This window comes from Myripristis murdjan, chromosome 10 (genome assembly GCF_902150065.1).
Source record: "Myripristis murdjan chromosome 10, fMyrMur1.1, whole genome shotgun sequence".
NCBI classification, from domain to species: Eukaryota; Metazoa; Chordata; class Actinopteri; order Holocentriformes; family Holocentridae; genus Myripristis; species Myripristis murdjan.
The window spans coordinates 24563839-24578099 of NC_043989.1; the positions used below are offsets into that span (position 1 = coordinate 24563839).

The window sequence follows — 14261 nt, forward strand, 5'->3', positions numbered from 1 at the left end:
GCAGATCCGATGAGATTTTTTTTTTTAGGAGGAGTGGTGGTGGGGGGTTTACTTATCGATCACAGAATTGCGGACGGAATCGCGGAATTAGCCAAATAAAACAATCTATCGGAATCTAGGATCGGAAACTTCTCTCTTTTTTGAGGTCTTGCTGTTTGCATCCCTGTCTTTGTGTGTGTGTGTGTGTGTGTGTCAAGCCAAGCAACAGTTATCTGCTTGTGTGAGATCATTTTACTTGTTTCTAGTGAAGTGCAACAAAAAATGTCTTGATGCTCATGAAGTATTCTTCCACATATGTCGTGTGTACATATACAACTTTTTTTTTTTTTTTTTTAATGATTTAAGAAAAGTGATTGTAGTATGAAGTGAACTGATTTTAAATCAGTTGAGGGTGAAGATGACAGACTGGTCGCTGCATAAAAGCTCTCGGTGACTTTCACTTAGCTCGCCAGCAGGGGGGAGTGTTGAGCCAAGAGCGTCAACTTTCTGGTGTCAGGTCATTTAAAAGTCTCCACTTATCCAGTCTGGGCTCTCTCTGTGTTTACTTTGTTTACAGAAAGAAAGCAAATGGTATGTTTTGTGCCATAGTTTTTCAAATCATGTAGCCTAAACACACGGCCAACATTTTCTACCAAACCATATTCACAACTCCACCAGGTGATTTCACTGATCACCCTACCTCCAAACAGAGAGGCGGGACTAATCAGTGAAATCACCTGGTGGAGTTGTTGGTTGGAATGAAAACCTGCAGCCTCTCGGCCCTCCATGGCACGAGTTTGACACCCCTGCTCTAGAATATGTTTACTTGCTCTGCATCAATCGATTATCTGAAGTCATTCTGTCTTGACTTGCTGTGCTGGGTAACCAATCAGGTGTTAGGATCCGCCCACTGACTTTGATGGGTGAGTTTGACAGATAAAATTAATTCATGAAGCACTGCAACACCGGTCCATGAAATAATTAAATAAATAATGAAATAATTATATATATGTTTTTACATTAAATGAACTGGTATTTTAATGAATTAATGACACATTTAATGACACATTTATTTATTTAATTCCCATTTTAATTAATTAATGACACTTTTAAGTATTTATTTAAAGATGTATTTATTTATTTCATTCTGTCCCTTTTAGTCCTCCATATTGTTTAGGTTTTTAAGAGACACAAGGTTAGTGTGTCCAATTTAAGAAAGAGTAAAACGACATGATGTTACCCACTCTTGCACAGTAGGTGGCGGTACGCACCTTAAGCTGTGTGCGGTCCGCCAGTCAGGCTTGAGGGAAGAAGCCGAAGAAGAAGAAGAAAGCGCCATGGCGGACACCGGCGCCAATCCGAACAGTGGCAATGAAAGCGATGAGGAAAATCGGAAGGTCAAGAAGCTGAAAGGGGAACCAAAAGGTGACCGAGGAGAAAATGGAGAGGAGACCAATCTGTCGGACTTCAAGCCAACGTCCGTGCTGAGGGACTCTGCGCGGGATAAAACCATATTCGTCCACGGAGAGGTACGGCTAGTGCAGCTAGCCTCAAGCTAACCATAACATAGTAGACTTTTTCTTTTTATTTTCCCTTGTATTTTTCGTTTTTAGCTGCAAACGTGATATGTGATGTGACTTGACGACTACTTCTTTAAAATAAAGACTAACGACCTGCATGCAAAAGGGCTATTTCAGTATCTGTTAGGCCCTCCTTGATGAAACTGAAACTAAAAAGGAAAGGTGATAAGGTCAGACTGGCTGGAGATTACCTGTTAGAAAAGCAAAGAGCAAAGTTATGATGAGGAGGCTTTGTGTGCTGATTATAATTTCATAAATTTAATAGAAATATTTAGTTTCAGCTCCATTTGTGTTTTATTTAGTGAAAAAAAAACTCCTGTAAAGTAACACCAGTTCAGACTAGGGCAGCACCATATGGACAAACCTTCAAACCTGGATATTTATGTCAAATATATATGACGATGGGTTCACGCCCATTTGAAAGTTTAACTGTAGCTACATGACATAATAATACCATTTGGGTGTACTCAATGCAATTAGTTCACAAAATAATTTTCTTAATCAGATCTGTCTTACACTAACTCTAACCCGAAATGTTATATAATCCATTGCGTTGCCTTTTGAGATATTAATATCTGACATATTCATATCTAGATAGCAGTGTGATAGTGATATATGGTAAAGCCCTAGTTCAGAGGGACAGTGTCAGGTCTGTAGTGTTGTTGGAAGTTGCTGTGCGTATCTTTAGTGCAGACTGCATGAGTGTGTGCTTGTTGTGGGTTGGGTCAGTAACTCCAATGTCATAATTATTATTATTTTTTTAACCATAGTGTTCAGCCCCACTGCACACCTACACCTTTCAAAATATTAGTCCCCAATCACAACTGAGTATCCAAAATGAAGAGTAATGAAAAAGTGGTAATAAGTTATGTGCTGTGGTTTATGATGGTGGTGGTGGTGATAATAATGATGATGATGATGTCTCAGGGTAAGGGGAAGAAGAAAGTGGACTTGTCTTGTCTTGTTTTCTCCAAGTCACGACCATACCGGTGATTTTGGATGTTTGGCCCATTCACTTCAATTTGCCCACATTTTACTTTGCAGCAAACCATTTTGCAAATCACCTGGGTGCACTATAGATTTCACCGCAAATAATCAAATCCCCTCCATTTTTAAATTAGATTTTCTTTGGTTGAAACACCAAGCTTATAATGTTCTGCTTCTGCGGCTTACAAAGTCAGTGCCTTTCATAATGGACTGAACAAATAATTGGCCGTGTAAAGCAAACGTTTCTCAGGGGACTATTTTCCCCGCCGGAGGGAAACTCAAGAGTGCTGTTGCTTTTAGGAAAGTTAATGTGGACGACTTTATTACGGTGATGTAATACTGGAGTGAAGAAAGTTTGAAGTCTGTGAATGTTCAATTACATGCTGCAGTGGGATGAATGGAAACCAGTTGCTGGATAAAAGGGAGGAAAAACACCACTGCTTGCTTTGGGGAAAGATTAGCAGAAATGTGAAGTATAAATGCAAAATTAACTGACGTGACCCTTTTTATTACGACTTCTGAGTCAAGGAGAAAACCCATCATGTTACGTTGATACATGTCAGTGGTATACGGCTTGATGAACAGAATGCTATAAGTTGATATAGTCCAGTTTAAGTCTCAAAGTTCATCGTAGTGAAATGAATGGAAACCAGTGGCTGGATAAAAAGTAGGTGTAATGATATTGCATTGCTAAAATACAACTGCTTGCTACGGGAAAAGATTAGCAGAAATGTGAATTGTACATTTTGTAGATATGCAAAACAAAAAAACAGAAGCACTGATAGATGCGTCCTGGGCCAGTTTATGGCTAGAGTGACACTGTTGTACCTGTCGTCATCAGCTGAAAGAGCAGCCGGCGGTGGTTATCCTGGAGAAGACCCCCTTCGGTGAAGATACCCTGACCGAGATGTTCAAAGGTGCCAAAACAAACCTGGAGGTGAAGAACGACATCTACAGCACCTACGTGTTCCAGCCTCCTGCACATCTCAACGGTACGCTCACATACACAGCTGTGAACTTCTTGCATGTGTTTTGTTTTGTTTTTTTAATTTTAAGTTCACTTTTTCAAAACTCTTGACAGCGCAGCAGCACACCACGTCAGCCAAACTGTGGCGTTTTCAGAGTTCTTGAATTGATTTCTCACTCCAACCATCAGCAAAACTTTTAATAATACAAAAAAACAAAAACAATAATACATTCAAAGTCCTAACAACCAAAATCATAGATATTGTTTGTGTTTTTTGGTGGAATGAGTTGAAACATGCAGTCAACTGCAAGAGGACTTTTAAAAAGTACTGAGAAATACTGATAAACTCTTAAAAAAAAAAAGTCTTCACATCCTGTTTATTTAAATGGCGCAGTCCCTCATGCAACAGATAGTTAGCAAGCTGTACCTGTGACTAGTCTTAACTGTACGCTCTCTTATACTCTAATTCAAGTCAACCAGTTTAAATCGCTGTGTATCAGATTAACTTTGGCTGCCAGGCAAATGCCGCTGAAGTTTGGCTGCACAGTTTAATAATTCGAGTAGAAAGAAAGCTTATGCACACCTACAAAATGACAGGTGTGTTGAAGAATTGGCTCATTAACCAGAGAAACACATGGCTCCTGCACACTTCAACTAAACTTATTTGCAAAAAAAAACAAAAAAAAAAACTTTGAAGGTCTGTGGTCTGTAACCTTGTTTGTGTTTGCTGAATAAATTCATTTTTTTGCAAGTACAGGAGCCTTCTGTTTCTCTTGTGTTTGATAATTGTACCAGATGATTTTTGGGGGGAAAGCAGCCTTTGTTCAATCAGTCTGGACTCTAAAAAAAACAAATCAGTCACGATTTGCCAAGCGGTAGCCAGTTCTAAAATACAACTGCGTGCTTTGGGAGAAGATTAGCAGAAATGCGAAGTATAAATGCAAAGTCACTGATGTGATCCTTTTATTAAGATTTCTGAGTAAAGGAAAAAACCCATCATGTTATGTTGATACAGGTCAGTGCTGCACAGCTTGATGATCAGAATGCTATAGGTTGATATGGTCCATGACTAAATGCCACACTGGCTCATGGCCTGTCTTTGTTGTTGCTGTGCAGAGATCAAGGCCACTGTGGTGTGTCCAGCCACGGAGGCGCATGTGCAAAAATACCAGCGCAAGGAGATCATCATGGTGGAGGAGACAGAAGACGACTACAAAAACATCACCCTGCCTTACATTACGAGCAAGGGCCTCAGTGTGACGGTCAGTTTCCCCCATAAGCCCCCTGAGTACAATATCAACATCTTTATGCTGGCGAGTGTTCAACATTAACTCTTTTTTTGCCTTCCCTGTTTCTGCCAGTGGGTGTACAACATCCTGGAAAAGAAGGCAGAGAAAGAACGGATCATTTTTGAAGATTCAGACAAGGAGCTTGGCTTTGTCCTCCTGCCAGATTTCAAATGGGACCAAAAGCAGGTGAGGCAGCAGGCCTGACACCAGAAGGAGACACTGACGATGCAGTTCAAAGTGGGACTCAAACTCTTTGGCTTTTGCCCCCATCATGACCAAAGCAGCACCCACTTTTTGCACATGTAATCATCCTGAATGGGGACTTTTGATGCCAAATGGTCAAATTCATTTTCCATTTTCAGGGCATTTTACTTTCAAATGTGAGTTATTTCACATTCATTGAGTAAAAACAATTATCTCTGTGTGGAGTAGGATTTTTTTTCTCTCATTCTGTAAGTCCTCTTCAGAGCTGCTAGGGGCCTGAACCTCTGGTGGTGAAGCATTACTATAAAGGATATCGCTAATGCAGTTTCTCGTCTCCTCTTCCAGGTTGATGACTTGTACCTGATAGCCATCGTGCATAAGAGAGACATTAAGAGTCTCAGAGACCTGACGCCTGATCACCTGCAGCTACTTCAAAACATCTACCAGAAGGGAACGGTGAGGACGTATACAGTGAAGTTAAAGGAAACATTCCTCCAAAATACCAGCACTGATATTTCCCCACTTCCCACTGGTGCGATCTGTCCATCCAGATAGATTTTGTGTGATTTGGTGAGTCTTCGCCCCGGTGCAGTGGAACAGGATGAGTTTGGTTTTGTTTTGTAAATTTCAAACCATCAAATTTACTTGTGGAAAAAGTCAACAAATATTACACATCCAAATACCCAGATGTCAGCAAACAGTATTTATCTGCTCCATCTGAGTTCAAGCAAGAGGTGGATTGATACAGTTTCCTGGGCATTAAATAGTTCCCAACAAGGCTTTGTACCCCGAGGGGCTATGGATTATGTCAGGAATATTTTTTCATAGACTGGACTGGATGGATAAATTGTACTAGGGCTAGGGTAGGGAATATCTTTTTCTTGCTTTTTGTGTGAAGTATTGCTTTAAATTTGGTGCTGAGGTGATTATGACATGAATTTTAGACTGAATGTTTGCCAGTTTCGGTTGAATCTTTGTTTATAACGCCTTGGCAAGGAAACATCAACCCTGAACATATCTGTGCTGTCAGACGAGCCAGGAAAAAAAAGCTGATCCCTGTTCTGTTGTTACAGGACGCCATCGTGCAGCGCTACGGCCTCCCCACCAACAAGCTGAGGGTCTACGTGCACTACCAGCCGTCCTACTACCACTTCCACGTGCACTTCAACTCTCTGAGCTACGAGGTGCCGGGCAGCCGCGTGGAGCGCGCCCACCTCCTCCAGGACATCATCCAGAACCTCAAGTCCGACCCACAGTACTACAAAACCCGGACCCTCCTCTTCCCGATGAGAACCGATGACGAGCTGATCAGCATGTACAAGGCGGCGGGGAGGTTGTAGCCGCACACGATGTCAACAGGAAGAGGCGGGGCGACGTACAAGGGGGGCAGATCAAAACCCACTCATCCCCTTGTTGTTGAATCCTTCCCAAATCATGTGGCTGTAGTTTCTCAAGCCAGCTGGGTTTACCAAGACCAACTTGGTAACTCAGTTTCTTTTGAATAAGTAAACATGTGAAGAAAGGTGTTAATCCACACAGCTTGATATTCTTTCACTGTGAAATTAACTGGATTTTGCATTTCCGCTGTTCTATAATCAGTGTATTTTTGTTTGTGTCTGCCTGAGACCCAACAAGTTGTTTTTGTATACATTTTTACGTACATTTAATGTAAAGGGCATTAATGCCACCCCTTCTAGTTAGTACTGTTACTTGTTTGTCCCATTTTTATACGAGAAAAAATAGATTTTGATAAAACACTGTACTCTCTTTGAGATGCAGGCCTTTGCATCCCAGTGTGCTTTTCTAATGTCTGATGCCTTTTCATGTGTGCATTTAACTGGTATGACTGAAATAAACACTCTCATTTTACTAGGCCTGAAGGGAGAGATGAGAAGTCTTAACTGTTGGATGGAAGTACAGCAAATGAAATTAAAATCTGTTTTCCAAATAAAGCTGTTTTGTATTGGGTATTCACTGCTTTGCACATGGAGATCTTTGTGTGTGTGTGTGTGTGTGTGTGTGTGTGTGTGTGTGTGTGTGTGTGTGTGTCAAGCCAAGCAACAGTTATCTGCTTGTGTGAGATCATTTTACTTGTTTCTAGTGAAGTGCAACAAAAAATGTCTTGATGCTCATGAAGTATTCTTCCACATATGTCGTGTGTACATATACAACTTTTTTTTTTAATGATTTTAAAAAAAAAGTGATTGAAGTGTGAAGTGAACTGATTTTAAATCAGTTGAGGGTGAAGATGACAGACTGGTCGCTGCACGAAAGCTCTCGGTGACTTTCACTTAGCTCGCCAGCAGGGGGGAGTGTTGAGCCAAGAGCGTCAACTATCTGATGTCAGGTCATTTAAAAGTCTCCACTTATCCAGTCTGGGCTCTCTCTGTGTTTACTTTGTTTACAGAAAGAAAGCAAATGGTATGTTTTGTGCCATAGTTTTTCAAATCATGTAGCCTAAACACACGGCCAACATTTTATACCAAACCATATTTAAGCCGAGTCAGCTTGCTGCAAACAGCATGTGTGGTGGCTGCAGGTCCCCACGCTCTCTGCAGAGATCACTTCATGTGACACCTGCCCAGGTGCTGGACAGCAGCACACCTGTCTGTGCTCAGGACGGTCCCGAGGTGTCCCTGCTCTCCAGGCCAAGTCCCTGAGACAGCTCTGACTTCACTAAAGCTCGTCATCACACTGGACTGGCAACAGGCCTCTCAGTTTCCCAGAGCACATTTTGCAGCGGACATGAGTTTCTTATCTGATCTGAGGTCAGCTGGGTGGTGCTCTGCTTTGGCTTAAGGTGCGTTCAGGTGTTCCTTGTAAACTCTTGAATTTACGGACGTCCTCAAAAGCCAAAGCACCCAAAACAGCTTTGGAAAGAGACAGTCCTCATATACTCTCCTTTATTCCAGCGAATGTAGTAATAATAATTACAACTGTAAGTAGATACTAGCCTACTCAAAGCATCCACTCTCTTACTGGGGACCTTTACTGGGAATCCTCCTTAAGGGTCTTTAGTGGTCACCAGACCCCATTACGACCACCACTAGTCTAAAAAACTGCATCTGACCTTTTCATATTAACAGTACCCTCAGTGATACTCACCTTTACCTCTAACCCTTTATTCTGGCGAAATAATTCAATGTTTGTATACAAAATCACATTGAGAAGATACTGTTTGATCTGTTCCTAATGCTATTTCACACCAGCTGCATCAGGAGTGAAATATCACTTTACATCTAATTAAGTGTCCCAATAGAAAAAAGAGGATTATAGTCCTACTGTACAAGATGAAATATGTACAAAAAGGTCACAATAAACCCACACTTGATTTTATTATTTTTTTTAGTTTAGTGTATAAGTTTATAACAGTTTAACCTTAAATCTTTTTATTGCAGATTTATACGCTCAATTCCAAATACCTCATATACTTTTTACAACTAGGATTAAGCACAAGCAGGATTAATGCACATATTTACACATTATGCACATTCTGTTTTGTTTTTTGTTTACAAATTTCTAATGCATATATTTTTATATTTCTTTTTCTATTTCTTGTAATTTCACTTATGCGTCTGACATATTCTTCTCTTGAGAATATGAGCGACTGCGGCTGACCAAGTTTCCCCGTGGGGCATTTCTGATTCTGCTGATTCTGGTTTTGATTCTTAGCGTCTAAACAGGCGATTCGGAGTGAAAGCGTGTTTTTACGAGGCGCGCCTGAACGCGGCAGCGGGGAGCGGAGGACTGCAGGGAGGACTGAGACTCATAATCTGGTCATTAGTCCTCCAGCGCCGCTCATGTCCTGGTTCCAGTCCCTGCGGGATGACTTCACTCTGAGGCCGTTTGAGAGCCAGCGGACGCCGTAAGTAGGCCGGTCGCCTTCTGGTGGCCCGGAGTTCATCCGCCACTCCAACTTTTGCTTTGTTTGGCAGCGGAGATGCGTTGTGGGGCTGCAGGGAATTCGTGTTGTTTGATTGGGTGATCGATGTGTGTGATCGATGCGCGGTGCCGTGCTTTTTTTGTTTGTGCCATCGATTGGAACCGGAGCGACAGGGACTTCTCTGCTCGGGTCGATGTGATTCACAAGCAACATGTTGAGGCGATGGGGAGTTTTGCCTCCCTTAACGAAAAATCACTCTAATAATCCCGAGTCTGTGCTCCTCAACAGTGAGTTTATAATGATATTAGTGTGCTTCAGGCTATTTCATATGATAAACATTTGCCTTTAGGGACACGTTTTGCTCTGATAGCCCATTAGTGTGATTACTGTTGCCCATCAGGGTAAAAAGTTGATTTCCTTTGACTTCCAGTTGATGATCATGAGGCAAAGCGTTGCCAGTATGAACCAAAATTAATTAGCCACACTTTGAGGAAAGCACAAGTCTTTTCCCTTTACAAGATCCATAGGTACGTGTCATGCTGTTTACAGTTATTTGTATCATCAGGGTAGATTTTAAATCCCTGATCATTACCTGTCCTGTCTTGTCTTCACTGTCCTATAGTGGCTCATCAGGTGTGTGAGTGTGTCCAACTCTCATGACAGTTATCTCATAACAGCAGATTATGTTTCCCTGTGCTACAGATTTAGGAGTGTCTTTTGTTTGGACTAAATGCAGCCTTATGTTTTGTTTTGTTTTGTTTCTTTCAATGAAGGCACAGAGCTGAAGTCATATTCCACCTTTTCCTGCTCTTGGCAATTACTTAGCTCAGTGTCAATCCAAAGATTATGCATTCTTCACCGCAGTATAATTCTGTGTCTGTGAGATCACACAAACACACTCTCTCTCTCCCTCTTTCTCTTTCTCTCTCAAACACACACACACACACACACGCACACAGGCAGTGTAAGTGAAGTGTGTGTATGAGCTCAGTGTTTGGCAGAGGCAGGTCAAGGACAGTCCAGATTAAGTGGTTATCTTTCCCTGTGTGGGAACCACTGTAATCCTGATCACAGACACTGACTGTTGACTCTCCAGAGGCAGAGTGATTCACAGTAGAGCCGTGCTGCCGGTCACCGTGTGAGGAGCAACAATGCTCAGCCGTGTTCCTCCTGGAGTCTGTCACGAAGATACTGCAGAATAAAACAGATTGTAAAAGAATGGAGCTGCATGGTATCGTTCAAAGATTCAAATGAAGCTTCTTTTAAATCACCAGCATTTTATTGTCAGATCAACAGTGAAAGCTTGGAATAATTATCATAAACAAATGAGATCATCGTTGAGTTGATTGAGAGTCTCTACTTCATGGCAGGGTTATTGTCATCAGTGTTTCTCAAAATTAAAACCACATTTTCCATAAACTGTGTTGCTTCCTGGCACAAAGAATATGTTGCTTCTTTGGGTTTCTCTTTGGCTTTGCTGAAAAAGATGCATATGTTGGAGGTGATTTTTTTTCCTCACTCTTCCCACCATCTCATCTATCGTTTTCAGAGACTCTGAGTGTTTTTGCTGTGCCATAAAGCAGTTCAGCAGTTTTCCCATCAAATGGGCCCAGCATAAGAGATGCAGCATACAGGCTGACATTCTCCTCAGTGAGGATCTTGTTTGTTTCATAATGAAGGTGGTGATGAGTTATGGATGTCAAGGCACTAAATGTGGTACCCTATTAATTGTAATTACATGAGACGAGTCGTGCTGCAAATTAAAACGGAAAAAACACAACTTGAAGAGCGCAGATCTCCACCAGCCATATCTCTCCTTCTCCAGTGTTAGTAGAAAAAAAAAAACAGCTGAGGAGTTAGCACTAAATGATGTAGAACAGTTTTGTTTTTTTTTTAATCAATGAAACTATGAGACGTCACCAATCATTCAGTCATAACTGTGCAAAAAACAATGTTAGGCTGATGGGTCTAGTCGTATGCAAGATTAGCTGTTGACTCAGACTTAGACAAAAAACTACTACTTTTTTCATCTACCAGGAGAAGGGAAAATCCAGGCGTACTGCCAGAGGAAATGTCCCCCTCTCCGGTGCTTGTTTTTTAAGGTTTTGAATCACCACAACCATGAGAGGTCCTTGATCATACAGTCATAATTGTGCACAAAAACATGTATCTATAAAAATACAAATAAGGTTGATCGGCCCAGTAGTGTGTGAGATCAGCTGCAGACAGATAAACACACACACACACATGATCTCCTCCAGGCTGCCGACTGGCTGAGATGGCAACAGTCAGCTTTTATGAAGCAAAGACTCGCACGGCCTCGTCATGACTCATGATGTTAGAGTTTGTTCGGAGAGCTCAGTGAAAATCATCAGAACAGCACAACGTTCAGCCTTCACAACAAAAAGACTTTGTATTATCTCACTGGATGAGGCCATGCAATCGCGAGGGCATCAGGGCTGCTAATCTAGACTTCAGAAATAGGCCTGCGTGTCTCTCTGTGTGTGTCTGTGTGTGTCTGTGTGTGTGTGTGTGTGTGTGTGTGTGTGTGTGTGTGGCCTGTCAGTCAGCCAGCTGATTAGAGGGCTGATCATGTCATTGAGCGAAACCTCTGAGGTTTTACTACTGTCCTGTTTACTGTGGTGCAAGGAAATCCTCTCATGACATGTCACTGACACATAATTTGTCACATATGTCACTGTTAATGTGTGTGTGTGTGTGCGTGTGTGTGTAACTGAATGGCCTCTGTTGTGTGTGTGTGTTTGCGCTTTCTTTCACAACGCTTTGGAACCTACCAAACAGTTTTCAGTGAAATCTGGACAGGATGCATCTCGCTACAAAATTGCGCTGATTGGCCTGAAGACGACGATGAAGCAATTACCTGCAAATTTATGCAATTATTCAAGCGCAGCTCCCGAGTCCCGCCTGGACTGAGCTGCCTGCACGTGTGTTTCCTCTCTCAAAAACAAGTTTGTCTCGAGTCTCCAAGCTCATCCAGGTAGATTTTCCAGGAGCGAAGCCTCTTATCTGCCTCATCAGGAAATTAGCGTTGTTGCCACTGATTATTCATGTCCTGTGCGATTTGCTGAATCACTTGTGGTGGGATAATGTGCTTACTGAAAGTGTGTCTCATAACTGTTCCTTAAAGGAGCAGTTCACTCAAAATACAAAAGCCAGATCCGGGACCATATTTCTCCTTTCCTTGCATCTCTTCATTGGTTACCTGAGTGTTTTTAGAATTGATTTTAAGGTTTATTTCTAACTTTTAAAGCTCTGCATGGACAAGCTTGTAATTACACTGTGAGCCTTTGGAAATCCCTCCCTGAGAATCGCAGACTAGCCAATTCAGAGTCCTCTTTATGTCTCAAAGCTTATTTTTATGCTCCGAAATGTGTGATGTAAGCCCATTATTGTACTGTTGTCAGGAATATTTCCCTGCTCACGTTGTTCTCCTGTACTCATTTATTTTAATCTTCTTTGTGTAGCACTTTGTAACTCTGTTTTGAAAAGTGCCATATAAATAAAGTTATTATTAGTGCAATCTGTGCATGCAGGCAGTTTCTGTGCGAGCGCTTTCCAAAAACAGTGACATGGACACCTGACATAATCCACAGTCTCTGGGTGTGTGAGTTTTGTTGGGAACTATTTCCTGCCAAAGAACACCATCAAACTGTATCTGTCCGCCTTTAATTCATACTGAATCGGGGAGGCAGTGACAGCTTGCCAGGGAAAATATCTTTTTTTGGTATATTGTCTCAACAGTTCCTTGAAATATTGCCAACAAAATCACTCTTGGGCTTTGTAAAGCTTCTTCTTAGTGTTGTGCTAGAAGACGAATTGACGGGGAGTCCAGGTTCCTCAGGATGAAGTGCTCACTTACTGCTGTTTAGGATTTTAATCTTCAGTTTTGATAGGTCAGTTCCTCTTGGTGGAGATTTCCTGCGAGTGCATGCAGTCCCAACTTATGATCGAGGCTGATAAAAAGCCTTCCCTGGTGCAGCGATAAGCATCGCAAGACATTTTGTTGTCTTTTTATTTGTTGTGTCTGTGGTCAGCGTGCGAGGATTAGTTAAAAGTGTACCTGGACAGATGGAAGTTGGCCTGGTGGCCTGTTTATTTGCAAGTGATAATAAGTAAAGCCTTGCTGCCCAGAGGGATGAGCCACTCTTAGTCTCTTCCCGGAGGGTGAAGGGAGAGGAGAATCTGTCTGTTTCTCTCTCTCGTGTCCCCTCGTTCATCCTCACGTCTCTTTCTCGCTGCTGTTCATATCCACACAGCAAAATAAAGGGATGGGAATGGGAATTACAGCTGTAATCTGTTGTCCTGTAAGTCTTACTCTGCAGTCACACACACTGCCAGCGACTCGGTTGCTGGTTCGTTCTGTTGCCGTGGAAGCGGTGAGAGGCTTTGATTCCGTCTCTGTGGTTAAAAAAAAAAAAAAAAAAATTCTGAGACATTTTTTGGTGCTGGGAACTGGGAAGCTGTGAACGTTCTCCCATATTTTGCTTTATCTCTCGCCAGGCAGAACTGTAAGTCGTGAAGTTACATCACACTGTTGGAGGAAACAAGGAAGCGTGAACGCGACAGGCATTTACAAAAATGCATAGCAGATGATTGGCTCAACCAGCGATCATGAGCAAACTCGGCCGAGCAGACAAATGAAACGTCACAGGTTTACTGCAGTTTACAGTGCTCAATATTGCTGATAGCAGGCAGATGATGATGATATTAATGAGGAGACACCGCACCACACATCAGACTGCGGTTTAAAGCAACTACAAGGAACTTTTATTTTGTGCTGATTTTGGCGCCCCCCTGTGGACAAACATGGTAGTGCTTCCCGCGATGAAGGCTAGATTTTCCCATAAGCACCACCTTTTCTCTTGACCTGGCCGTGTTGTGAAAGTGAGCAAAATACAACACCTGCAAAAAGGATATTTCATGAAAGGGGGAATGCACCTCCTATCCTCCGCAGCACACACACCTGAACACACACACACAATAGGCGTGTCACCGCGAATGAAGTGAAACAGGGCTGTTTAGTTTTATCACCCTGTAAACGTCAACAGAGGACCGAGAGAGCAGAGGAGGAGGGAGATGGACGAGAGGTTGAGGATGAGAGAAAGAAGAGGGGTCTGAGGTTGTTGAAGTGAAGTGTGTCATGTTGAAGATCACACACACACACACATACACACACACACACACACCACCCAGTGCGGCAGGCTCAGAGCAGGGGTATGATTACTGGGCTATTTACGCTACAACGTAGAGGGACAGGGAGAGGATGAGAGAGATTGGCAGAGAGGGAGAGAGAAAGAGAGAGAAGATGGCTTCCAGATGTGAGGAGGAATTCTGAGCGCTAGAGCAACTCC

The 14261-nt window shown here is 42.3% G+C and overlaps 2 protein-coding genes across 3 annotated transcripts in view; both read left to right on the plus strand.

Annotated features, from left to right (window-relative positions):
* The first annotated feature begins 883 nt into the window (after positions 1-883).
* Positions 884-6880, plus strand: LOC115367069 (m7GpppX diphosphatase-like). 2 transcript variants are annotated; one of them, XM_030062781.1, is made up of 7 exons: positions 884-902; positions 1234-1508; positions 3388-3538; positions 4630-4775; positions 4875-4988; positions 5352-5462; positions 6080-6880. In XM_030062781.1, exons 1-7 carry the CDS (start codon positions 899-901, stop codon positions 6344-6346), a joined length of 1068 nt encoding a protein of 355 aa, XP_029918641.1. In that variant the 5' UTR covers positions 884-898; the 3' UTR covers positions 6347-6880. The 2 variants fall into 2 exon arrangements, with proteins under 2 accessions (XP_029918641.1, XP_029918642.1); XM_030062782.1 differs by having other exon boundaries at positions 1237-1508.
* Positions 6881-8767: 1887 nt separating this feature from the next.
* The window catches only part of LOC115366459 (cancer-related regulator of actin dynamics), a 56347-nt gene continuing 50853 nt past the window's right edge, over positions 8768-14261 (plus strand). Inside the window, exon 1 of the mRNA XM_030061918.1 lies at positions 8768-8871. Within this exon, the coding sequence (XP_029917778.1) occupies positions 8807-8871 (65 nt within the window). The 5' untranslated portion in view covers positions 8768-8806. The remainder of the gene's footprint in view (positions 8872-14261) is intronic.